The 27117-nt window shown below is 40.2% G+C and overlaps 2 protein-coding genes and 4 non-coding genes across 8 annotated transcripts in view; 1 reads left to right on the top strand and 5 right to left on the bottom strand.

Annotated features, from left to right (window-relative positions):
• Positions 1 to 466: 466 nt before the first annotated feature.
• dthd1 (death domain containing 1) lies at positions 467 to 21193 on the top strand. Its single transcript, XM_067579594.1, has 10 exons — positions 467 to 2630; positions 4359 to 4857; positions 5456 to 5786; positions 13349 to 13528; positions 14067 to 14332; positions 14850 to 15008; positions 17928 to 18217; positions 19483 to 19733; positions 19823 to 19880; positions 20137 to 21193. Exons 1-10 carry the CDS (start codon positions 2198 to 2200, stop codon positions 20442 to 20444), a joined length of 2775 nt encoding a protein of 924 aa, XP_067435695.1. The 5' UTR covers positions 467 to 2197; the 3' UTR covers positions 20445 to 21193.
• Positions 8648 to 8721, bottom strand: trnan-guu (transfer RNA asparagine (anticodon GUU)). Its single transcript has one exon. It is a non-coding gene; the product is annotated as a tRNA-Asn (tRNA).
• On the bottom strand, positions 9575 to 9648 carry trnan-guu (transfer RNA asparagine (anticodon GUU)). Its single transcript has one exon. It is a non-coding gene; the product is annotated as a tRNA-Asn (tRNA).
• On the bottom strand, positions 10136 to 10209 carry trnan-guu (transfer RNA asparagine (anticodon GUU)). The gene has a single exon. It is a non-coding gene; the product is annotated as a tRNA-Asn (tRNA).
• trnan-guu (transfer RNA asparagine (anticodon GUU)) lies at positions 11993 to 12066 on the bottom strand. The gene has a single exon. It is a non-coding gene; the product is annotated as a tRNA-Asn (tRNA).
• Positions 15393 to 27117, bottom strand: part of LOC137174363 (uncharacterized) — a 121985-nt gene continuing 110260 nt past the window's right edge. For 2 of the 3 annotated variants that reach the window (XM_067579596.1, XM_067579595.1), the window contains exons 3-9: positions 17283 to 17347; positions 16777 to 16861; positions 16530 to 16686; positions 16315 to 16364; positions 16091 to 16219; positions 15849 to 16008; positions 15393 to 15756 (exon numbers count right to left, since the gene is read on the bottom strand). In XM_067579596.1, coding sequence (XP_067435697.1) covers positions 15556 to 15756; positions 15849 to 16008; positions 16091 to 16219; positions 16315 to 16364; positions 16530 to 16686; positions 16777 to 16811 — 732 coding nt within the window. In that variant the 5' untranslated portion in view covers positions 16812 to 16861; positions 17283 to 17347 and the 3' untranslated portion in view covers positions 15393 to 15555. Of the gene's footprint in view, positions 15757 to 15848; positions 16009 to 16090; positions 16220 to 16314; positions 16365 to 16529; positions 16687 to 16776; positions 16862 to 17282; positions 17348 to 24973; positions 25897 to 27117 lie in introns of those variants that run through there. The other variant, XR_010925351.1, reaches the window with a different exon arrangement.

Here is a 27117-nt window from a genome sequence, read left to right as displayed (position 1 = left end):
TTGAGGCGAGTCCTGAGGAATAAGAGCACATTTTCTTTCATTATGTTCATCCATCATCACTTATTTGATTAAATGATTACATGCAGTAAAACATTGAATTGTATGCTACTGGTGATTAAGAAAAGGGGTTTGTGCTCCACACCTGACATTTTACTGATATTGATGCACAAATATACACATAATATAACATTAATTAAAACAGAAAGTAAAAGGACAGGTCAAACACTATAATAGGCTTTATTGTTTTATGACAGGTGATTCATTGACTACCACTTATTACTGATGTACCACTACAACTGCTGCTAGTACCACTACTATTACTACTACTACTGCTAATAATAATAGATTTTAAAAATAAATATCATCAATAAATAAGAGTACACTTTACAAAAGACTACAGAAAACGTAATATCATGACTTTTTTTTTTTAACTTTTCAGTTGATATCTTGAAAAATGAAAAAGATGTCATCCTACAGTAGAAGTTATTTTCCATTTGAACTTCAAGTGCAAGTTTATTTCAGCTATTTTCAGTTAAAATGAAATATCATTTCTTAGCACCAGGGTATAAAAACATACAAAATGTCAGACAAAAACATAATACATCTGGGTAACACTTTATTTTACAGGTCCCTTAATTTTATACTGATTTGAGTCATTTGCAGGTATTAAACAGTTAATTTCTTTGGACATTTACAGAGAGATGGGTGCAATTTATAAGAAAAACAGGGGGGGAAACCCGAGTTGGTTGACTTGTAGTTTCATATGTAGTTTCTTTTTCTTTTTCTTTTTTCAACAATCTCCTAAAAGTAGCTGCTGTGTAACTGTTCATTCGTAGGACATTTCTTTAAAACGTTATGTTATTTGCTAGTATATGGGAAATGGACTCATTAAAGAATTTTAAGAAAGAATCTAATATGCCAATACTAATACAAACTAAGTATTTTCTGTCAGTTAAATTGTTAAGAGTCTAATTTAAGGTGCTAATTAACTACTAGGAAGCCAATTATAATGACAACATAACACATTTCCCCATTTTTTTCTTATAATTTGTACCAAACTGCACCACTCTTCTATAAAATCTCCTTGATATTAACTGTTAAATACCTGCAAATTACATTTAAAAACAGAAAGTATAAATTAACTACTATCATTAGTATAATATTTCACATTGAAAAATATTCTTTTTGTAATATCTCATGTATTCATGTTGTGCCTTGTCCTAAACAAATGTACATTATTACTAATTATAAAATATTTAAAAAAAAAAATAAAAACACAGAGCACAGTGTGCAGAATCAGCCACATGATGGTGACAGAGTGCCGCAGCTTCTTGGCTGCTGTGACTGTGATGTCAGAGCGAAACGGGCCTTTTTCCACAGAACACATTTTGACATGTCACAGTAGGAGCAGCACAGGTCTAAATGATCAAATTAATGATGGCTGAATTCATTTCAATGCTTCAGTGTCAGTGTCACGTTGTCACATTGTCAAGGCTTATGGGACACATTGTTAATGTCATTAGTTACACCTGCTGCGGTTGTCTGACAATGACTGAAAATGTTTTGCTGTAACAAAGACAAAAGAAGACATTCAACCAAAGTGTTTTACTACCAACTACATAATCCATCAAAACAAGAAACATTTCTCATCTTCAAAAAAAAATCAAATACACTGTGATTCATCACTGAATAACTGCCAGCTGTGTTTTTGAATGATTCAGGTGGTTGCAGCTGCAGATCTGACGTCTTCTCCTGTGTGACCAGCTGTAAAATGAGTGACAGAGAGAATAGAGGAGAGTGATGAGACGTCTGGAGGACAGCACTTTGTCTTCCTGTGAGTCTTTTTTTTTTTTTTTCTGTATGGCTCCTCTTTTGTCCCTCCCTGCCACGCCTCCAGGGGTCGTCTTGGCAACATGTTTTACTGCTGGCAGCCATATAAATACAGCATTGGCTCCTGTAAACTAGGATAGCTGTGCACAGTAACACTCAATGCCAAGGACACGGCGAAGAATTCTAAAAAAAAGGAGGCACACAGGGGAATGCAGTGCAATTCTAATGAATATTTGATATTATTCACTAAATTTTTGTGGAAGGAGTGAATATATTTCGCCATATGCAAGATGGACTGAAAATGGGGCAGAAAACAAGCCAGATTAAACTCTTCTGACCCTGATCTGATTGGCTTTTTCAGCTCAGCATGGATAATAATCTGCACCTGAATAAACAGATAGACGAGTGTCCTCATGGAGGAAGTAGGGAAGACAGTCTCCTCAACATGTTGACTGAAACTGTCCGGGGGCTTGAAGCTGTCAGACTCTCCAGAGATCATTATAATGGAGCAGTGAGTGGACGGAGACGCACAGGAGAGGAGACAGAGACAGGGAGTGATGAAGGGATATACAGTCCAGCAAGGAAGGAGACAGAGAGTGAAGGGAAGGGGAGAGGAAGGAGCGCTGATGAAGAACAGGAGGAGAAAGAGTGCAAGAAGAAAGTTCTTGCAGTGCTGAGGGAGTTGAGTGTTTTTCATTCAAACAGAGTGACAGCATGGAGAGAAGCTTTCAGAGAGTGTGCCTGCATCCTCAACAAGTCTCCACCGGGGGGCGTCGATCTGCAACATCCATCTACAACAGGTGGGAGTTGATGCGTCTAATGCATGTCTTTCTCTGCTTTTTTTAGAAGCTCAAAGGAACTAGAACATTTCAACGCCTTAGGATTATAAGGATCTATCTTCATTCTGAGTGGTTTTGAGTTATTTAGGTTCAAAGTTTTTACATTCTAGTAAGGAAAACTGATACAGTGCAGTTTGCTTTCATTTGTCAAAATAATAGACACCCATAATGTACTCTAAATATATCATATCAAAATCCTATCACATTTTTAAATGGGGTTTTCTTGATCAGGTGATTTTCAGATAGAACTCTGAGACCTCAGTAAGAGAACTTTGTTTAGGACTATAAGGTTTGGTCTGCCAAGGCTTCACAGAAGAGAGACAAATCAGTCTTATTTTGTTTTAATACACAAAATTGAACTGATAATCCAGTTCATAAAGTTTAAGCAACAAAAAAATTTCAGACAATTAGAAAAAAAACATTTTTAAAGTGTTTCTCCATTCATTTGCTGATATTTCCTTTCCTTGCTCTGCTTTTTTATTTGTTTTTTGCTGCCATCTCTGTCTATTGCTCTTCAATTCAGAACCTCTCTTGTCTTTTTCTTCTATCAAATTACGTTACTTTTTTTTTACTTCTTTGACAAACTGTGGTCTCTGTCAGGGGCTAAGCTCTGAGTGTTTCTCTGTCATCACTATGTCTACTGCAGGACTCAAGTTGTAATGTTAAAGACACAAATCCAGTTAGCAGCAGGTAATTAGTGTTAGCATCAGCAACTAGCAGCTAGTAGCCTGAATGTATCTCATATTCTTACATATTAACATTTTGGCTTTCATTGCTCATTTTTGAAGTAGTCAAAGTAGCTTAAGTCACTGATAATAATTGTAATTATTGGTAACAACTGTGCTAACTGTAATTAAACTCAGCAAGCTAGCTGACTAGCATGGTAAAAATCTGCTTCTCACTGAGTTCAGACAAGATAAAAAAAAACCTGTCTTCAACTCGGTGTTTGTATCAATGTCATACATCATTATTTTGATAAAAATATCAATTTGGAGGTCTCACACCTTAAGATTGAGCAATATTTCATGATATTTTCAGTTCCTTTAACCCTGTCACAGAGCAGTAGGGTCACATACAAGAGACAGAACCTGATTGGTCCTCCTGTCTACATTCTGAGCACCGATTGATGCTTTGCAGATTGAAGCTTATATCACTAAATTTGAGATTGATTTTTGAGATTTTCTTTTCTCAAATTTTAGGGCTAATAATTCAGAGATCAAAAAAATAAGCCTACACAAAATGTTAATAATTTGTCAAAGAATACTTTCATATGAATAACTACTTTTTGACAAAAATGTCAGATAGAACCTTATACTTCTAAGGTGACGATGTGATGATGATGTGCTCACAACTGAAAATTTGCAGGTGAAACTATTGCAGAGAATGGTATCAAACTTCTCATCTAACTCTGGACAGTTTCAGTGTACACACTGAAAGTAGTTGAAGAGAAGGATTTTATTTAAAAATCTATTTGTAAAGTAAATGCCCTGTGAACAGTAAAGTATGAAACATAATTGACTTCATTATAAATTGTTTATTAGTGTATAAAATCAACAACAATGTTGTGAATCAGCAATTGCTTTAGAGAGTAGATGAAGAATATAAATTAGCACTCAAAAATTGCAGTTTCCCAAGTAAAACTTTTTTTATATATAGTTGTGATATGTTCTATATGTCTGTTTTGTCTAGATAAAACAGAAAGTAAAGTCACACTTTGCTCAGACTTCTTTGGCGATACTTTTCGGAGTATTGGTGAGGACGTAGAGAACATTATGGACAAACTGAACACATTCATATCCAAGCTGGATGGCGAAATCCTCCAAATATGTGCAGAAGAGACCTTAACTATGGATGCAGCACTTGAGGAAAGTAAATACCCAGAAGATGGCAAAAATCACCTCAACTCCCACGAATCTGACTCGGGGTGTAAACAGGATATCGAAGATGAAGGTGATCAAAGCCTTATAAGGCCATCACCAGACACTGACCTAACATCAGACTCCAACTTTGACAGTTTTGTCTGCAGTGATGAAGCAAAGACTGGGCAAAGACAAGAGGTCAAAAGTCAAGAGAGTGGTAATGTTTTGCTAGAGAGTCACACAGATTTCCTGGAGAACACAAAGAAAGACACAAAAAGGATAGATGACAAGAGCAAAGAGGAGACAAACAATGAATGGATCACAGTAGGGTAAGTTGACTAAAATTATCACCCTTTTGATACATATTTCCCCATTTGTTCTAATCCACATCTCTTGTTTTTTATGGGTGCATCTTTCTTTAAAATGGAAATATTCTGGATGTTGATATAACCACATATAATGACAGAAATACTTTTTGATATAATGTATTTTTAAGACTTCGGTGATTCCTTTCCCCTGCAAAAAGAAAACGAAAAACTTTTCAGCATCTCACTCTTTATCTTGCATGAGCCCAGCTTGTGAGTCTGAACATGATTTGATTCCTTCCCCTCATTTCTCCTGCTCACTGATACAGAAGTAAACTCTCTGCACGATTTATCACAAGGTGCATGCGTTTTGACCCCCTGGCCTCCAAGTAACGGGCTATTTCATACAGTCAACACTGTCAGGTCAAAGCCCACATTTGCCCAACAGCTGAACAAATCTGGAAAATTGTGATGGTACGGAGAAGCCAAGTCTGGGAGAAGCTGATATGGAAATGTGCACATTGCAGAATTTCAGATATTGTTAAGATGGTCTCACTTTTTGACAGAAATCTTTGCACAAATATAGTATATATGTTTATGTATGGTTTTAAATTATTTCTAGGCTCGCTGGTCACCTGGAGGATGGTCAATCAGACGTACCAGAAGTATGCTTTATCAGAGCACCTATGGGAGTCGCTGAAGTCCTGAGGTGTGAGGTGGCTGATACCTTGAGCTGCCTGATGGTGACTGGCTCTGAGGAGCTGGTCAGCAGAGTGGTCAGGGTCAAGGTTCAACACAGCGCCAAAGTCCGCTTCCCTGTGACTGTTGTTCTGCCTTATTGCACACGTTACCGTGGCAGCTACAGGGATGTCGCCGTCAAGGTAGTCGATGGGGAGAGGAGGGCGAGCTACGTCACTCCTGTAACAACAGAGGGCACATATGGAAGGCAGAGGGTAAAGTTCTTTATAAATCAAATGAATATTTGGGAATAATAAAGACATTGACTTTGATTTTTGGGGGTTAGCCATCAACAATAAAAATGTTTCCATTTATTATATATATGCATTCTCTTCAGTATGCCTTATTTTCTTTATTTAACCTTTATTTAACTAGGAAGTGTTAAATAAGAAGAAGAAGTAAGATACATTATGTCTTCAACAAGAAAGACCTGACCAAAATGTCATTGTTGAATTGTTAACATATATTCACATAAAATATTTACACACAGCACATGTGCAGGGTTAGATTTCACCGTAATACAGCACAGTAAACAATTAATAAATGGATTATAACAAGTTATAACATGGCTGGAAGGACATGCCATGACATTTTAATCATCAACCTGCCCACAATGCTGTATTTTACATACAGCGTTCTCTAACCCTTAACATGATGTTAGCTGGTTATGTTCGTCCTACGTCCCTGGGTGGGCTTGAACCACCAACCTTTCGGTTAACAGCCGAACGCGCTAACCGATTGCGCCACAGAGACTGCTCTGTTTTGTTACAGAGGGGTTGTGGATTCGATTTGCAGTCCCCACCCACCTGCATCACTGTTTACCTGAATCCTGGTATATTGAAGGAAAGGAGTTCTTTGAGAAATTTACAATGTAGCAGAGAGTCAAGAGGTTTTGATTTGTGGTACAATAGGCTAACAAAGCATCATCAACCTGCCCACAATGTGACATTTTAAATACAGCGTTCTCTAACCCTTAACATGACGTTAGCTTGTTATCTAAACACAAGAACCTACGTCCCTGGGTGGGCTTGAACCACCAACCTTTCGGTTAACAGCCGAACGCGCTAACCGATTGCGCCACAAAGACTGCTCTGTTTTGTCACAGAGGGGGCGTGGCTTCGATTTTCAATCCCCACCTACCTGCATCGCCGTTTACCTGTAGAAGAGCAATATCACAGAAATTTGAATCATAGCATATTGAAGAAAAGGCGTACTTTGAGAAATTTACAATGTAGCAGAGAGTCAAGACATCCCTATTTGTGGTTCAAAAACCTGACAAAGCATTGTAAACACAATGGTGTTCCTGATTGGCATCTACCATACGAGGAACTTCTCTCCTTAGTATGACAACCATGTTGGTGCGATTACTCTTGGTAGCCATTTCTTAACAAACCACAGTAGCCATTGTCTAGGGAGTGAATATGAAGTAAACAATTAATAAATGGATTATACCAAATTATAACATAGCTGGAAGGACATGCCATGACAATCATCAGCCTGCCCACGATGTGATATTTTAGCTATAGCTTTCTCTAACCCTTAACATGACGTTAGCTGGTTATGTTAACACAAGACCCTACGTCCCTGGGTGGGATCGAACCACCAACCTTTCGATTAACAGCCGAACACGCTAACCGATTGCGCCACAGAGACTGCTCTGTTTTGTCAGAGGGGGCGTGGCTTCGATTTTCAATCCCCACCCACCTGTATCGCTGTTTACCTGTAGAAGGGCAATATCACAGAAGAAATTTGAATCATGGCATATTGAAGGAAAGGAGTACTTTGAGAAATTTACAATGTAGCATAAAGTCAAGACGTCCCGATTTGTGGTTCAACAACCTAACAAAGCATTGTAAACAGAATGGCGTTCCCGATTTGCATCTACCATACGAGGAACTTCTCTCCTTAGTATGACAACCATATGGTGCGATTACTCTTGGTAGCCATTTCTTAACAAACCACAGTAGCCATTGTCTAGGGAGTGAATATGAAGTAAACAATTAATAAATGGATTATAACAAGTTATAACATAGCTGGAAGGACATGCCATGACATTTTAATCATCAGCGTGCCCACAATGTGATATTTTAGCTATAGCTTTCTCTAACCCTTAACATGACGTTAGCTGCTTATGTTAACACGAGACCCTACGTCCCTGGGTGGGCTCGAACCACCAACCTTTCGGTTAACAGCCGAACACGCTAACCGATTGCGCCACAGAGACTGCTCTGTTTTGTCACAGAGGGGGCGTGGCTTCGATTTTCAATCCCCACCCACCTGCATAGCTGTTTACCTGTAGAAGAGCAATATCACAGAAATTTGAATCGTGGCATATTGAAGAAAAGGCGTACTTTGAGAAATTTACAATGTAGCAGAGAGTTAAGACGTCCCGATTTGTGGTTCAACAAGCTAACAAAGCATCATCAACATGCCCACAATGTGAAATTTTACATACAGCGTTTTCTAACCCTTAACATGACGTTAGCTTGTTATCTAAACACAAGAACCTACGTCCCTGGGTGGGCTTGAACCACCAACCTTTCGGTTAACAGCCGAACGCGCTAACCGATTGCGCCACAGAGACTGCTCTGTTTTGTCACAGAGGGGGCGTGGCTTCGATTTTCAATCCCCACCCACCTGCATCTCTGTTTACCTGTAGAAGGGCAATATCTTAGAAATTTGAATCGTGGCATATTGAAGAAAAGGCGTACTTTGAGAAATTTACAATGTAGCAGAGAGTCAAGACATCCCTATTTGTGGTTCAAAAACCTGACAAAGCATTGTAAACAGAATAGTGTTCCTGATTGGCATCTACCATACGAGGAACTTCTCTCTTTAGTATGACAACCATGTTGGTGCGATTACTCTTGGTAGCCATTTCTTAACAAACCACAGTAGCCATTGTCTAGGGAGTGAATATGAAGTAAACAATTAATAAATGGATTATACCAAATTATAACATAGCTGGAAGGACATGCCATGACAATCATCAGCCTGCCCACAATGTGATATTTTAGCTATAGCTTTCTCTAACCCTTAACATGACGTTAGCTGGTTATGTTAACACAAGACCCTACGTCCCTGGGTGGGCTCGAACCACCAACCTTTCGGTTAACAGCCGAACGCGCTAACCGATTGCGCCACAGAGACTGCTCTGTTTTGTCAGAGGGGGCGTGGCTTCGATTTTCAATCCCCACCCACCTGTATCGCTGTTTACCTGTAGAAGGGCAATATCACAGAAGAAATTTGAATCATGGCATATTGAAGGAAAGGAGTACTTTGAGAAATTTACAATGTAGCATAAAGTCAAGACGTCCCGATTTGTGGTTCAACAAGCTAACAAAGCATCATCAACCTGCCCACAATGTGATATTTTATATACAGCGTTCTCTAACCCTTAACATGACGTTAGCTTGTTATCTAAACACAAGAACCTACGTCCCTGGGTGGGCTTGAACCACCAACCTTTCGGTTAACAGCCGAACGCGCTAACCGATTGCGCCACAGAGACTGCTCTGTTTTGTCACAGAGGGGGCGTGGCTTCGATTTTCAATCCCCACCCACCTGCATTGCTGTTTACCTGTAGAAGGCCAATTTCACAGAAATTTGAATCATGGCATATTGAAGAAAAGGCGTACTTTGAGAAATTTACAATGTAGCAAAGAGTCAAGACATCCCTATTTGTGGTTCAAAAACCTGACAAAGCATTGTAAACAGAATGGTGTTCCTGATTGGCATCTACCATACGAGGAACTTCTCTCCTTAGTATGACAACCATGTTGGTGCGATTACTCTTGGTAGCCATTTCTTAACAAACCACAGTAGCCATTGTCTAGGGAGTGAATATGAAGTAAACAATTAATAAATGGATTATAACAAGTTATAACATAGCTGGAAGGACATGCCATGACAATCATCAGCCTGCCCACAATGTGATATTTTAGCTATAGCTTTCTCTAACCCTTAACATGACGTTAGCTGGTTATGTTAACACAAGACCCTACGTCCCTGGGTGGGCTCGAACCACCAACCTTTCGGTTAACAGCCGAACGCGCTAACCGATTGCGCCACAGAGACTGCTCTGCTTTGTCACAGAGGGGGCGTGGCTTCGATTTTCAATCCCCACCCACCTGCATCTCTGTTTACCTGTAGAAGTGCAATATCACAGAAATTTGAATCATGGCATATTGAAGAAAAGGCGTACTTTGAGAAATTTACAATGTAGCAGAGAGTCAAGACATCCCTATTTGTGGTTCAAAAACCTGACAAAGCATTGTAAACAGAATGGTGTTTCTGATTGGCATCTACCATACGAGGAACTTCTCTCCTTAGTATGACAACCATGTTGGTGCGATTACTCTTGGTAGCCATTTCTTAACAAACCACAGTAGCCATTGTCTAGGGAGTGAATATGAAGTAAACAATTAATAAATGGGGTATAACATAGCTGGAAGGACATGCCATGACATTTTAATCATCAGGCTGCCCATGATGTGACATTTTAGCTATAGTGTTCTCTAACCCTTAACATGATGTCAGCCGGTTATGTTAACACAAGACCCTACGTCCCTGGGTGGGCTCGAACCACCAACCTTTCGGTTAACAGCCGAACGCGCTAACCGATTGCGCCACAGAGACTGCTCTGCTTTGTCACAGAGGGGGTGTGGCTTCAATTTTCAATCCCCACCCACCTGCTTCGCTGTTTACCTGTAGTAGGGCAATATCACAGAAATTTGAATCATGGCATATTGAAGAAAAGGCGTACTTTGAGAAATTTACAATGTAGCAGAAAGTCAAGACGTCCTGATTTGTAGTTCAACAAGCTAACAAAGCATCATCAACTTGCCCACAATGTGAAATTTTACATACGGCGTTCTCTAACCCTTAACATGACGTTAGCTTGTTATCTAAACACAAGAACCTACGTCCCTGGGTGGGCTTGAACCACCAACCTTTCGGTTAACAGCCGAACGCGCTAACCGATTGCGCCACAGAGACTGCTCTGTTTTGTCACAGAGGGGGCGTGGCTTCGATTTTCAATCCCCACCCACCTGCATTGCTGTTTACCTGTAGAAGGGCAATATCACAGAAATTTGAATCATAGCATATTGAAGAAAAGGCGTACTTTGAGAAATTTACAATGTAGCAGAGAGTCAAGACATCCCTATTTGTGGTTCAAAAACCTGACAAAGCATTGTAAACACAATGGTGTTCCTGATTGGCATCTACCATACGAGGAACTTCTCTCCTTAGTATGACAACCATATGGTGCGATTACTCTTGGTAGCCATTTCTTAACAAACCACAGTAGCCATTGTCTAGGGAGTGAATATGAAGTAAACAATTAATAAATGGATTATAACAAGTTATAACATAGCTGGAAGGACATGCCATGACATTTTAATCATCAGCGTGCCCACAATGTGATATTTTAGCTATAGCGTTCTCTAACCCTTAACATGACATTAGCTGCTTATTTTAACACGAGACCCTACATCCCTGGGTGGGCTCGAACCACCAACCTTTCGGTTAACAGCCGAACGCGCTAACCGATTGTGCCACAGAGACTGCTCTGTTTTGTCACACAGGGGGCGTGGCTTCGATTTTCAATCCCCACCCACCTGCATAGCTGTTTACCTGTAGAAGAGCAATATCACAGAAATTTGAATCGTGGCATATTGAAGAAAAGGAGTTCTTTGAGAAATTTACAATGTAGCAGAGAGTCAAGACGTCCCGATTTGTGGTTCAACAAGCTAACAAAGCATCATCAACATGCCCACAATGTGAAATTTTACATACAGCGTTTTCTAACCCTTAACATGACGTTAGCTTGTTATCTAAACACAAGAACCTACGTCCCTGGGTGGGCTTGAACCACCAACCTTTCGGTTAACAGCCGAACGCGCTAACCGATTGCGCCACAGAGACTGCTCTGTTTTGTCAGAGGGGGCGTGGCTTCGATTTTCAATCCCCACCCACCTGTATCGCTGATTACCTGTAGAAGGGCAATATCACAGAAGAAATTTGAATCATAGCATATTGAAGAAAAGGCGTACTTTGAGAAATTTACAATGTAGCAGAAAGTCAAGACATCCCTATTTGTGGTTCAAAAACCTGACAAAGCATTGTAAACAGAATGGTGTTCCTGATTGGCATCTACCATACGAGGAACTTCTCTCCTTAGTATGACAACCATGTTGGTGCGATTACTCTTGGTAGCCATTTCTTAACAAACCACAGTAGCCATTGTCTAGGGAGTGAATATGAAGTAAACAATTAATAAATGGATTATACCAAATTATAACATAGCTGGAAGGACATGCCATGACAATCATCAGCCTGCCCACAATGTGATATTTTAGCTATAGCTTTCTCTAACCCTTAACATGACGTTAGCTGGTTATGTTAACACAAGACCCTACGTCCCTGGGTGGGCTCGAACCACCAACCTTTCGGTTAACAGCCGAACGCGCTAACCGATTGCGCCACAGAGACTGCTCTGTTTTGTCAGAGGGGGCGTGGCTTCGATTTTCAATCCCCACCCACCTGTATTGCTGTTTACCTGTAGAAGGGCAATATCACAGAAATTTGAATCGTGGCATATTGAAGGAAAGGAGTACTTTGAGAAATTTACAATGTAGCATAAAGTCAAGAGGTCCCCATTTGTGGTTCAACAAGCTAACAAAGCATCATCAACCTGCCCACAATGTGATATTTTACATACGGCGTTCTCTAACCCTTAACATGACGTTAGCTTGTTATCTAAACACAAGACCCTACGTCCCTGGGTGGGCTTGAACCACCAACCTTTCGGTTAACAGCCGAACGCGCTAACCGATTGCGCCACAGAGACTGCTCTGTTTTGTCACAGAGGGGGCGTGGCTTCTATTTTCAATCCCCACCCACCTGTATCGCTGTTTACCTGTAGAAGGGCAATATCTTAGAAATTTCAATCATAACATATTGAAGGAAAAGAGTTCTTTGAGAAATTTACAATGTAGAAGAAAGTCAAGAGGTTTCGTGGTACAACAGCTAACGTCATACGAGGAACTTCTCTTCTGAGAGTGACATTATCGCTGTAACCATTTTAAAACAAACTACGGTAGCCATTGTCAATGCAGCGAAGATGAAGTAAAAAGTTGAAAAATGGATCACAACACGGTATACTATAGTTGTAATGACATACAACAATATTTTAACCATCAACATTTTGGTTAACAGACAAATGCGCTAAATTTGCATACAAGACCTATAGCTGCTTATTATTTTCCTCTCATTCCACACAAGACAAAAATGTGGACTGAATATAGGATTTTTCTTGCCGCAAAGGGAAAGCATTCCTATAACTGAAATAAAAACTTACGCTTATTTACAAGGTTATCAATGTGAGTACGAAGGTTTATAATATCTATACATTTGTATGAAGAGCCTTTTTCTAAAACAGTTAAATCTATTGTTTGAAGGATAATTTTATCTATATTTTGTACTGAATTGGTGTGCTTTCTGGAGAAGGTTATAACTTGTTTTTTTTTTTCATTTAATTTTTAACTGTTTTTTTAACATCACATTTTAACTGTGCAATGTTGTCTCTTATCAATGGAAGCAATAGCGTCATTAACAACTGAGACTGCTGCAAATGTACTATGTCCTGACCTAAAACCAGATTGCAGTGAGCGTATTGCTTTTTGCCAGAAACTCTTTTGTTTATGTGTTTATAAATGATTCAAATACTTTGGCTAAAACAGTTCAATTCATTTATGTTTTTGTTTTCCCTCAGGGCTCATTTGCAGAGGTGAGGGTGTACTCTCTGGGCCTGTTTGCAGTGGTTTCCTGTCTAAAGAGAGAAAGTTACACAGTTCCCAGACGGGGTTTGTCACATAAACTCCCCATGGATCCTCGCATCTGCCTTAACTACCTCCCAGGATCTTTCACTGCTCCCATAATGGCACAGTCCATGGTAAGAGAAAATGATTTCATTACTCACAGTCTTACCTTGTATTCAAACATTGCTTAGAAGTAATCACTGGGTTTTGGGGAGGTAAAACATCTTTGCAAATTGGAGATCAGCCGTTTGAAAAATGACTCAGTGTACAAAATATTGAAATCATTTCCAACAAATGGGATAAAAACAAAGCCATATTAAGGGGAAAAGATGCATAAAAAGCAAAAGAGAGAAGGAGAAACAGACTGCTTAAAATTCGCAGACCTGAGTTTTCACAGATATTTACTGTGAGGTAGAAAAATTAATAGCTGCGGTTGATATTTGATTTCACTTCTGAGACCAATCATCTGCGAACTAACTTCACCACAGCAGTTTGTTGCTTGATCATACACTAAAAACCAACAGCTCCCACTCCACTCGGCTCTCTTTGATACAACAGCACGCTGTCAGCAAAACAAAAGTGTGGAAAAAAGTATATTTTCACATCACACAACATCTCTGTCTAAACTGCTGCCCATATAATGCAGAACAGCTGTTTCCTTGTCTGCCTCAGATCCAGCCAGTAGATGCTGTCCTCTTGGCAGCAGTCAAGTCCAGAAGTGATGCCTATCACTCGGTGGTGTCTACCAGCCCGCTGCTCTACCTCACTCACCCGTCCTCTCAACCACTGAGAAGACCCCTCACACTCACCCTTCCTTGTCCCCCAAACCCTGACAAGAAGAGGGACACCAGGGGGCAAAGGGAGGAGACAGAGCATCACCACACTTGGCCTGTCGGTGGTAATGCAGTGTGGGATCAAGCTTCTTCCCACAGAATGAGGTACTGTAAGATGAAGCCTCTTGATGCTTGTCTTAAAGGAAAGTAATGATAATACAAGTCAGAGCATCCCTGGCTAAATTTAGGAGACTACAACTACAACAGTGGTGGAATGTAACCAATTCATAATGTATTTTACTGTGATGTTTTTACTGTTTGTGCTTTGTTATTGTTACATTTGTCTACCTTTGTCTTATATTGAGCTATGTCAAAGAGGAGTTTCTGTTACTATGTGACAGACGATAAAGTTTCTTGATCTTGAATCCTGAACTATGTACATTTACTCCAGTACTGTACTTAAGTGCAGTTTTGAGGTACTTGTACTTAAGTATTTCCATTTATCTACAGTATCTATATTTATCTGACAGCTATAGTCCCTAATTATTTTGCAGATTATTATTTCATCATGCATTGTTCAGTGAAGAAAATCTCTTACCAAGTCATTTTAGTCTGGAATAACAACATAATAAAAGTTTGACAATTTTTCATAAGGATATTCTGTTTTTAATGTGTCTATCAGGATGCTGGGCTCCTCTGTGCAGTCCTCTAAAGAGACGTCTACCGAGCTGCTGATCGTTCTGGGCTCAAGGGACAAACTGTGGAGCGTCTTGGAGAAAGTCACCATCAGGAATCAGCGTAATGGACTGGTGTCCTTTGAGCTGACAGAGAGCTTTGACAGGTTTGCAACATAATGTTTTTCTCCTTTTAAAATAAAAAATGTGCAAATTCAAACGACTGATCAGAATATTTGACGAGATAATTGAGAATAACAGGTTCAGCTATGTCTATGTGGTCTTTTAAACGCGACAGTCACTTCAAAGAAGACAGAAATAGAATAATAATGATGCATTGTAAAAAAAAAAAAAAAATCTAACAAGAAACCACTGCAGGGAGGCGAGGAAAATTGTAAAATGATGTGGTTTTCTGATCTTCTTAGAAGCCTTGCTGCAGAGTTCTGGACAAGTTGGATGCTGGGGGTCAAAACATTAAGAGTTACAGTCATTTAGACGAGCAGAGATCAAAGGCTGGATGCTTTGCTGCAGGTCAGAAAAAGACAGAGGTGTTCTCATTTTAGAAAGATTTATTGTCATTCAGCTGGAGAAGTTTGTAAGCCATCCAGCATTTATTGTCCTCAAGACAGTTACTGTCTCCCCACTGGAACTAAAAAAGTCAAACTGTTCGATTGGTAATAAGTAAGTAATAAGTTGGATCAAATTTAAATGTACTCAATGTATGTGTTGCTGCAGCTTCCAGCCCAAACAGATCACAGAGCAAACTGCAATAGGGGGCAGAAACATCCAAAACAGGATTACAGACAGCGCAGACAACCCCAGGGTCAAATATGTAGGGTAACGCTCATTTGTAGCATCACTTGAGTCTGATCCAGAGCTGATTTGTCCAGTTTGTCCGCTCACTAGCAGTAAAATCTGAAAAAAAACACACAGTATAGTATTAAAAGAAGACCTGAAATAATACACTACACATGCATGAGTTGTGCTGTAATGCCAAAGTCTCTTACTACATCTCCTCGTGCCCGTGCCTCGCCACTGAAGCCGACCAGCCACTGTAGCTGATTGGAAGGATTGTAGGTTTTCAGCTCACCGCCATCGCCTCTCATGCAAAGCGTCAGAATGTGCTGCCAGCTCGCACTGGAAAGGAGGATGTAATAAATCCTGCACCTGACCAAAGAACAGTAAAATGCTCTCAGGCATCAGTGATTAAAAGAACTGAAAGCAAAACGGTTTCTATTTGATCACGTACCTTTTTGATGAGATGCAGTTAGAAGACTCTAGGAGAGTTTGCTTCTCGGGGGCCTCAGGAAACTGCAATAATCTCATAAAAATATGAGATCCTCGCTGTGTTGTTGTCATATCAAAGAGACTTTTAAGACTGGAACACATGCAGAACACAGTGAACTGTAGTTGATGCAGAGAGGGATGGAATTTGCAGAAATGAAACTAAAAAGTGATGTGTAGCGCTAACACCTCTCAGTGAAGTACAGCCTTTTCAGTTTTCGTTTCGCTATGGACTTAGCCTGCAAGATACAGAAAAAAACCTTTCAAAACAGCAATTATGTTTGCTTTTGAGGTATTAAATCTTACAGTATGTTTTGTGCTCTCAAATGCAGATCAACTAATTCATTTTTTAAAACATTTTCATGATTTCACATCAGTCCAACATGCTTTTACAGGTTCCTCACAACATGTTTTTGATGTCTGTGGCCCATGAGCCTGATGAGTGTGTTTGACAGGCGCAGCAGGTTAGCAGGGTGCTGTGCCGCATCCACACACCAACTACCAGCCGTCACTGTCATCAGAAGTCCTCCAACCACGTACAGGATGTAGAAAACATTCCCCCTGGTCATAGACAGAGAGGAGAGGGAGAAAATTAGAGAATGAAGACTTGCATATTTACATATTTAAAGATAACTGTTCTTTTTTACTCACTTGCGGACAATTAGCTGTGGTGGGAAACTCAACATGAGGGTGTTTGATGTGAGACCCTGCAGAAACAACTGTAGCTCTGGAGATGCTAGAGTAGAAAACACATTTATGTGACCCCTTTGTAACAGATTTTTATACAGTCATTCTTGTTTTTTTGTGTAGAACAAGGACAACAATTTCATTAGCTTTTTGTCGGGTTTTTTTGGTGTTCAGTCATTTTTCAATATATCCTCCATTAAGTTGGGGTTAGGAGTACTTCCCACATATTTTTCCTAACTGCACAGTTCAGTTCAGTTTTAATTTGGCGCAGTTTATGACAGCATATCTTAACACCTTGTTTATGTCTTAGTTTGTTAGACAAACAAAGAAGTGCGATTTCCGTGTCACCTCACGGAAATCGCACTTCTTTGGGAAAAAACATTCATCATCTTTATCACAGCATTACTATTAGTTAAAGACATAGAAACGACATAAGTACTGTTAAGTTAAATTCAAGTTTTTTTACTCACCACTCTTTTTTGCTCCACCACTCCAGGATTTTCCTGTTACAAGTACATGCCTTTCATGTTCACGTCTAAGGAGCAGCGAGATAAGAAATGAAATGCGGAACGCTCTAACTAATAACCAGACTTACAGCCAGCTTTTCTTTACATAAGGGATTTAAGAAAGGCAGTATGGCTAAAGGGGAGTGTAAATGCCATGAATTCCTGGCTTTAACATTTCTGTGTCAGAACATAAGCACAGGTTAACGGTAAGAATGTTAAGTAATCTCTAGACAAGTAACAGACAAAGAAAAAAGAAACATATTTGACATTTTCAGTATATCTGGTTGCTTTGATTAGCTTTCTGATTTAGCCACTGGTTTAAAAAAATTAATTATGAATGTTAGATCTACTTGTGAACTGTTCCTCTTATAAGGATGGATTCTCATTATTTCCCTCTTGTAAGTCTCTTCGACTTTCTTATCTAAAACAGCTGCAATGGGGAATAATATATATACAGTACAGTAGGTAATATGAGTACTTAATTCTGTTTTAAGTATATTAAGTCTGTATCAGCCCCATGATAATCCCTTCCTCCCTCTGTTCAACAACAATCTAATCTCTCCTCTGAGCTCAACTTCTTCAGTTTGCCTCTCTCACTCCTCTCCTCAGACTGCTGGTGGTTCGTCTCCTCTCCCCCGTGCAGCCTTGCCACCTCAGTTCCCTGGCAGAGGAGCTTGAGGAATCGGTCTGCCGCCACGCTGTCACCGTCGTCCTCCGGTGCCGACAAGACAAGCCCCACACAGTCCTGGTGGCTGCCCTGCCCAGCAGAGACCTCAGCTGGGAAATGTCCAAACTGCAGGCGCAGGGATACAGCGGCCTCCTGGAGACCTCTTCAGAGATCTGCATGTGCGAAGGAGACCAGCTTCTCCTCCGTTTTAGTGGAAACATCACCTCTACAGGTAGAGTGTGAGGTTGAATTATTGAAAAAGTTCCATATTATGGCCACACCTTAACAAAAAAATGAATTCAGCACAACTTACAGACATTTTTTGGGGGGGTATTTTGTATGATAGCAAATGAGATAGAGATGCAACAAAGGTCCCCAGCTGGATTCAAACCAGGGCTGTTGTGGTTCATCACCTCTAAGCCGTGCATATATATGTATTGTCTATGTATTCATTATCATTGCCTATTTACTGCAGTCTCTAGAACTACATGGTGTGTAAGTTGTGCTGACGGTGGTCCTCTGACTGAAACACTCACTTTTCTGCCACATTATTTCATCTTTTGTAAATTGATTGGTACTCAAACCTGACACTACCCTTTGAAAATCCTAGCCTCAAGTAACATGTCTCACTGTTTCCCGCCGATTAAGACCCTGTGGTCAAAACCAGTCTTCGTTTTAACCAATACTTGCACCAAGTTTCATGGACTTATTGCATGTGAAACTGAGTAAGCACTAGGCCTCTCTATTTTTCCTATTAAAAATTGATAGTTGCTTAATGACAGACATTGTATGCAAAGATGGCCAGGTTTGGTAGTGTCTCTGAGCATATGCTGCTGCTGCTGAACCTGCACCCTGGCCTCCATACGGAAGGAAAGTGGCAAAAACATGAATAGCATTTTCACAGAATACTTCCTCTTCCACCTCAGAGTTAATCTATTAGCAGGTTCCTCTTTGTCCGTATACAGTAAACCAAAATTTACTTTGCAAAGAATCAGTAAACTTTGACTCAAAAAAGCTATGGTATAATCTTCACTTAATTTTTGAATGCATAAAACAAACAAGACTGGTTGTACACAGCGGCAGCACAAACAGTAATAAAACTGTTGCTGTTGCTGTTGGGGAATACCAGCCTGCGGTCAAAAATTCAGGTTTGTCTTCTTCCTGTGTGTCACCACATAACTGGATACCGCAGACCATATAATAAAGTGAATGAATTATATGTTTGCACAGGCAGCCAGCAGAAAGCTTGTATGTTCTCAGGTGTGTTTACTCTACTGTCGTCCTTATTGTTTCATTGATGGTTGTATAGAAAGAAATATCCAACCTGTTGAACACCTGCTCCAACAACACACTGGCAAAAAATTTATGACGGAATGTTACTTTAATCACAACCATTTTGTAACCATGTTCACAAAATACAAAAGAAAAAGTCTTGTGTTAAATATTCACTAATGAATAACAAATCACAAAATTATTAATATTCATGTTTTTCAATAGGAACTCAAACCAACCAACATGATGTCCTAAGTGAACGGATCACCTTTCACAGTCAGCGGAAGAATCACCTTTTCCTTCATCTATCTGAGGTGGACCCGTTCGGCAACTATAGCTCCCCTCACTACAAGGGCACGGTCATGTTTTACAAGGTCGCCAGAGGTCAGTTGGAGTGGCGAGTTGACAAAGCTGTCCCAATGGACCCGAAGCTCCTGGGGGATCCTGTCTGTAAGCTGTCTCTGACTTTGCCCAAGGTGCCGCAGACTTCAGAGTAGAAGCACTCACGTCATACTTTGACTGTCACAATAAAAGAATATTCTGACATTTCAATGTGTCATTTCAGAAAGTGAGACGCATTAATCGGCCCATCACGGCGAGGGTTAAGTTGTGTGAGGAGACAGGTAGGTTGGACTCCTTGTTTACACTACTGTCACAGTCATCCTACAGTTTCAGTTCAGATTTATTTACTTTATGTTGAAAAAGTTAAGATTTATGTAGCTTTTGCGCCTTTATTGTCAAATCTTACATTTAAATTCTCATTTGTTTCTTTAGTTATGCCAGACAAGCTGTTGTTGATGTTGAAAACATAAAAAGCATTGTATTCACTTCACCAGAAGACGAACCTTCACCTCTATCCTTTACCTCTTGCCCCTGCAGATTCCCTGTCAGACTCTCTTCTCCTCTGGCTGTCCGGTAAGCTTTCAGAGGAGGAAATAGCCCTGCTTGTGCTCTCCCTGCGCCTTCGTCGCAGCGCCACCCAGCTGGTGAAGCTCCGGGCTGGGGACAGCCTGTCCACCCAGGCCTTCCACGTCCTGGCCATGTGGAAGAGGGGGCTGCCTGCTGCTTCACACCAACCCAAGGCCTCTCAGCTGGCCCACTGTTTGGCCAAGAGCGGCAGGCCAGATCTGGCCCGAGAGCTGCTGCTACGACAGGCTGCAGCCACCAGGCAGGGCTTATTGAAATAAGGAAGCTTGAAAAATAGAATTCACACCGCTTTTTTTAATCAGCCAGGGTCAGAGCATGTGTGTCTGCTGTAAGAGTTACTGGCAGTGTTTCCACAAGGGGTCAGCATTGGACTGTGAGATTCTGTGCTCTCTTCTAGACATGGGTCAATTTACTGTATGTTGGTAACAATTTATTATATAATAACATTTATTTGGACATATTTGAAGCAAAAATAGCTGTAGATCATTATATAAGACACAGAGAGACATTCAGACAATCAAGGGCAAGTATTCACACTGAATCTGAATTCCATATTTTTTTTTTTACCTTAAAATCTCATTAATGTACCTATTAATAATGATGAAATGAAGGTATTTATTAATGGGTTTTTAAGGAGTAAAACACTCTTAAAATGGAACAAAAACCATGGAAACCACCACTTAATTTGTATATGTTAAAATGCCTTAATTTTCTAATTAGGGGGAAAATTAGGGGTTGGTTTTCATGCTTGTTTGTTTTTTTTAAACCAGGGCAAATTAATGGTAAATTAAGGAGTAATTAATGGTATTTTAAGTATTATTATTCGTTTCATTGTGATTAGAAAGTATATTTAGTGTAACCATTTGTGTTTAACACCTACCTCACATTATGTGTAATAATGCAATAAATGTTTTAACAATCTGGCTCTACACACACAAGTTAACTTTGATATCAAAAAAATAAATAAAAGTGTTGAGATAGTTATACACATGACTAGTTTGCATGTACGTAGTGTAGCTGATACCCAAACACACTTTAAAATGTGTGTTTTCACATTTGAAATCTGAAAATTTTGCAACCATTAATCTCCAACAGTGCCTTCATACTCTCACTTTATTTTGCAGTTCATCTCCACAGACAGGTGGGTGATTTACCAGACTAGTCAGCCATCTCTTTTCTCTGCATAAACAATCGCTGACACTGAGCTGTGACCTCTTTTCAGCTCTGTGACACTGGATCTTTAAGACTTGACAGCTTCTGTTGATGGTAACTGATTGGAGCACAAGGTGGACAACTAAACGGGCCTACTGGGTACAGGCCCATGGGCCCAAAGGCTCAGGGGGCCCCTAAGCCAGAACTGCTGCGTGAAGTCGCTGTTATTAACGCTACATTTCTTGTCACATAGTCATTCATGTCAATAACAGAGTCCCAAAAGACCTACTGAAAAACTGAAGGAATAGCCTAAACATTCACTTTGACACAAGAAAGAATGATCATGATACCTTTTAAGTGAGTGTTTATCCCCTCAGTTTATCTAGAGACTGAGTACTCCATGTAATATTTTTTTTGGTGTATCACTTGTATGCTCCTTTAAATATGTTTTAGTGTTAGGTCTTCACTGGGACAAGTGAGATTCCTTACATGAACGTAAAAAACTATTTTGAGTAGTTTATAGGCCTCCACCCCTATTTATTACAGATATAATATTGTTAAACCTATTATCGTCATTTTTCAAGAAAAAGAAGCTTGTGTGGGCTACAATTGTCCATTCCCATTAGATTAATGAGTATAGACTGGAATATAGAGGGTGCTATTAAAGTTTGTGAACTGAAGACATGTCACAGGTGAGGTCACGATAAGGTCAATCTGTGCATGATCTTGACAACCATGCAATGTGGATCAACATTAAGTGAAGCAGCTAAACGACAGCTAAGAAAAGGCAGCAGGGGAAGCATATATCTTATATCAAGTTCCTCACATTTCCATTTTTTTCAAAAACAAAATGAACGATGAGAACAACAACATTGCAGAGGCTCACAAGCCCACCATGGAGGTGGTGAGGAGGAACAGCCAGTTAGCAGCACTGCTAATGCTGTACCACCGGGGCTACTGTTGGCAGGTGAGGAGGAGGAGCAAACAGCTGCTAAAGAAGAGGGCCAATGGCAAATGGTGTCACCTTCACTGCCTGCTAGCATCATGGAGGGTCAGCTACAGCCTCCTGAAGAGATCAGGGTGAGGCTTAGTTTGAAGCTGTAACTGACCCAGTCACAATTTGACCTGTTCTTGGCAGAGCATATGAGAAATTTTGGACAGATGAGTAGGGGCAGTGTTTCATATTTATCCTCAACAATTTGTGAAGAATTCATAGAACTTATGGGAGAGAAAACTAAACAAGCAATTACATAGGAATTGCACAATACAAAGTATTTCTCTGTTAATAGTCGTCTCAAGCTCTGATTTATCACATGTGGACTAGTTCACCTTTATTTTCAGATTTGTGAGTAAAACGAGCCACCTAGTGGAATGCTTTCTAGGATTGAGCCCATCACTAGTCACACAGGGGAAAGCTTAGCAGACTGTGCTGTCTCAATGGTGCATGATCTTGGACTAGATTTGGCAAACTGCCATGGACAATCGTATGACAATGTGTGTAATATGGAAAATACAACGGATTGCAGGCATATCTAAAGAAGAGGAATCCATTGATTCACTATGTCCCTTGTGCTGCCCATTCTTTAATTCTGGTCAGAGTCAACAGTATTGAAGACTGTAGCAATGTAGTTTGCAATTATTTGACTTGTTGCAGTCTCTATATACGTTCACCTCTGCCTCCATGCATCGCTGGGGCACAGTATTTGGAGATTCCAATGTGTGCATCGATCTAACTCTTAAATCTCCCCACTACACGCGGGAGCTGCCATGCTGACTCAATGAAAGCACTGTGGCAAAATTACCAAAGGATACAAGAGAGGCTTAGGACTTTGTCCATGGATGACACAGAAAAAAGGGACACAAGGTCTGAAGCAGCTGCACTCTGTGCGCAAATGGAGAAGTTGGAGATGGCCTTCATGGCCAAGTTTTGGGATACTCTATTATCAAGATTTCAAGCAGCTAGTGCTATTTTGCAGCAAAGTGATATACGTAGCCCTTGATATTATACTGCAGTTATGGCACTCAAATCATTGTGTAATCTTGTGTCTGCACAGAGAGACCTTTTTGACAGTTTTGAGAGGGCCGCTCTGAGTGGCTTCAGCCAGACTTACAGACATGACAGCTATCGCAGAAAGAGATACAAGACCTTTGCTGATGAGACTGGAGAGCAGGATATTGAGCTTGATGGAGGCAAGTTTCAGGTAGAGACCTTCAATGTTGCCATCGACATGCTTACTCAGAGCCTCGGACACCATCTGGATGCCTACGGGCACCTGTGCAGTTCGTTCAGTGTGGTTTTCTGTGTAAAATCTGAGTCCAATGCCTCAGTAATTGAGAAGGCCAAAGTTCTGACAGCTAAGGTGATGAACAAATTCAGCTCAGATCATTTATTAAGCCTGAAGATGATACAAACCCAAAAGGACTGCTCTGAATAATTCTCAATGGTGGCCTGCAATCTATGTTTCCAAATGTTTATGTCGTGCTTCGGCTACTTCTGACTCTGCTCGTCAGTAATCTCAAAGGGGAGCGGTCATTCTCTCTCCTGTCCAAGATTTAAAATGAATTGAGGACTAATGTGACACAAAAACGCCTCAAGGCAAATGGCAATTGAGAGCAAAATGAACAATATATTGGACTTTGATGATATTGTGGATGATTTTGCACAAGGCAGAGCCAAGAAAAAATGCATTGTGTAAAGTAAGATTAATTCAGGATTAAAGTCCTCTTGTGTTTGTTCTGTACTTAAGTACAATTTTGAGGTACTTGTACTTTACTTGAGTATTTCCATTTTAAGCTAATTTTTACTTCCACTGAATTCCATTTCAGAGGGAAATATTGTAGCCTACTTTTTACTCCACTACATGTAATTGCCACTTAGTTAGCAGTTACATAAAAAACACAATACATTTATATAATATATTACCATTAATCTGGTCAGTAGTGTCTAAAAACTGACTCCAAAATTAGGCTACAAACTGTGTTTACTTTTGATAATTTAAAGACATTTTCATGATAACACTTACTAATAGGATGCACTTTGAAAGTATAATGATGTACTTTTACTTGAGTAACATTTTGATTAAGGACTTTTACTTGTAATGGAGTATTTTTAGACTATGGTATTTCTGCTTTTACTTAACTAAAGGATGTGAATACTTCCTCTACCTCTGTGAGCTAAGCTAACTGGCTGCTAGCTGTAGCCTTACATTTTAATGCACAGACATAAGCGTTGTATCGCTCTCCTGTTTGATCTCTGAGCAAGAAAGCGACTAAACGTATATCTCAGAATATCAAACTATCCCTTAAAAAGATGAGGTACAAAAGCTCCAGAACAACTACTAAATACACCTTGTGGTGAAAGTATTTTCTTAACTGCTGTCGCCGAAGTCAAGGTTAAACTTTGAACCCTGGCTTTTACGTCAACATGGATGAGAAGTCTTTAAAGTGGTCTGAAAAAATGGAAATTTGAACATCTATGATTCCATGACAAGTGGGCAAACTCTATCTGCTGATGAAGATCATGTGCACTGCTAAACAGACCCTGAGGGGAGATTGTTTTCTCAACTATTACTTACAGTCTAAAAATAAAATTGTCAGTTGAAGTTGGTTATATTGCGCTACAGTAGGCCAGCACAAGTGCGTTCTGTCTTTTTAATGACATTCACTGGGGTTTTCTTTTACATCTGTCATCATAGCCTCAAGCTCCAGCTGTGTGACATTCTGCAGGCCCTGAGCTGAAGCGGGGGGGTAATGATAGATGCCATGTGTCCAGGTGGGGGGTAGGGGACTCCCCGCTGAAACAGAGGAGACCACCCGGTGCTGGAAATGGAGGGGACGGTTAATGAAGTATGAAATGGTAACAGGTGGAGCTGATGGATTAAACAGGATGATCGCTCCTGCTTCTTCTCTGTCACTCGCTGACAGAAACTGTCTCCTTCATTCATTAACCTTTTCTCTTCCCGTTATATCCTGCTCTGCTATTGTGCCTCATTTCCTCACTTATGTGGGAGTATTGCTCTCATATTTCTCTTTTTAAACTCTGTACACTCTTTCTTTGCCTTCTCGCTATTATCTCCCCACTTCTCTCTCTTTCTTCCCCCCTTCGGTGTGATTCTAAAAGGACACGTGTGGCATCGCTAGCATGATAGTTTTGTGCCTAGAGTGAGTGTGTGCCAGAGGGGGGTATCATTAGTCTGGAACAGGGCCATCAAACACACACACACACACACACACACACACATACACTCTGAGGGCCTTGGTAGAGGTAAATGTCACAGAAGGGGCTCCCACAGCGCCAGGAAATCGTTTCCTCTCTCATTTTTATCTCCCTTCTCTCCCCCTCTACATTATTGAAAAGGCCACGCAGCAAGCCACTCTAGGAGGTTGCCCGTTGTCCAGTGGGGGAGGATGCAGAGGGCTGATGAGGTGAAGATTTCCCACCGAGGGCCAGCATAAAGAGATTCTGATTAAAACCTCATCCGTTTCATCATCCGTTTCATCATGTTCTTCAGGAATGCAGGAATCTTCGGTGCCTTGATCAGTCGCCACTCTCACTTTTAGCTGTCAAGGTAAAACAAGTCTGCTGTGATTGAGATGCAGAGACAGTCATGAATGAGCATATGCACTGTCACAGCTCATCCTGAGAGTTATCAGACCGTAGCGTTCACATCTGGGCGAAAAACACACTTCTTCTCTTTCACACTTGCACTCGTTTTATTTTCTGTAAATTGGCTTTTTGCATAAAAGTGAAAGGAACTGAAAGGACAAATTAGTTATGCAACCTTTCTGTTAGCTGTACGGCTGATTATTTTTGATTCAAGGCTGGTTTAATTACTCAGGCTCTTGTTTACTCATTTAGGCAATCATACACGCCATACTTCCTCAGAGTAATTTAGATCCAAGTGCAGCCGAATCTTCACAAAGATTAAATGTTGAAAATGCTGAAAAGAAACACAGATCACATATAATGTTTATTGGCCGCAGTTTCTAAGCAACACAAAGTTTTGACTACATAGAAATTAGGACTTATTGGGATCTTAACAGTCAACAAACACTTTAAATGAACCTTTTCTTCGAGAGCTAAATGAGCAGTTTAACTACTCTTGTCTGTATGGTAAGTATGAAGCTACCGGCAGCAATCAGTTAGCTTAGCTTAGCACAAAGACTTGACACAGGGAGAAGCAGCTAGCCTGGCTCATTCCAAAAATACCAGAGTCTGTCAACCAGCACCTTTAAATGTCACTAATTAACATGATATATCTTATTTGTTTCATCTGCACAAAACCAAGGCATAAAAACGTCATGTTGTGGTTTCACAAAAAGTTATGTGCAAGACTATTTCCTGGCTGTGTGCACTTCTTGTTCTCATTTTACTCTCAGAGAGAAAGCCAGTAAGTATATTTCTCAAAAAGCACATTCCTTAAAATGATTATATTTGTACAGGCACTATTCTTACTTATTCTAATAGTGAGTGTCATTTCATATCCAAAGAAATTCAACTGAAGTAAGAAAATAACAGTTAAAAGTCAACATACATTACATGTACAGAGGTAGTGTCACACAAGCTTCTGTAGATGTATGAACAAATCTGTGTTAAATCAGGATGGAGATGCATTTCAACATGTAGCCTGGAAAATACTAGTTTTAGAGAACCCTGAGGTCCTGTGGGTGATTCGGGTCACTGTGCTGTAGTGAACACTGTGAGAAGTGAAAAATGGAGACAGCTCCCGTGTGGCTGCCCATTCATTCAAAAACACGGATGGATCGAATCTCCGGGGTGAT

The sequence above is a fragment of the Thunnus thynnus genome, chromosome 22 (genome assembly GCF_963924715.1).
Source record: "Thunnus thynnus chromosome 22, fThuThy2.1, whole genome shotgun sequence".
Classification (NCBI taxonomy): Eukaryota; Metazoa; Chordata; class Actinopteri; order Scombriformes; family Scombridae; genus Thunnus; species Thunnus thynnus.
This window is presented reverse-complemented; position numbering and strand designations above follow the sequence as displayed.

Excerpts from the sequence above, each read along its gene's own strand:
- dthd1 (XM_067579594.1), top strand. The coding sequence starts at position 2,198 with ATGGATAATAATCTGCACCTGAATAAACAGATAGACGAGTGTCCTCAT. Across the intron at positions 2,631-4,358 it reads GCAACATCCATCTACAACAG|ATAAAACAGAAAGTAAAGTC; the intron begins GTGGGAGTTGAT and ends TGTTTTGTCTAG. Across the intron at positions 18,218-19,482 it reads TGGAAACATCACCTCTACAG|GAACTCAAACCAACCAACAT; the intron begins GTAGAGTGTGAG and ends GTTTTTCAATAG.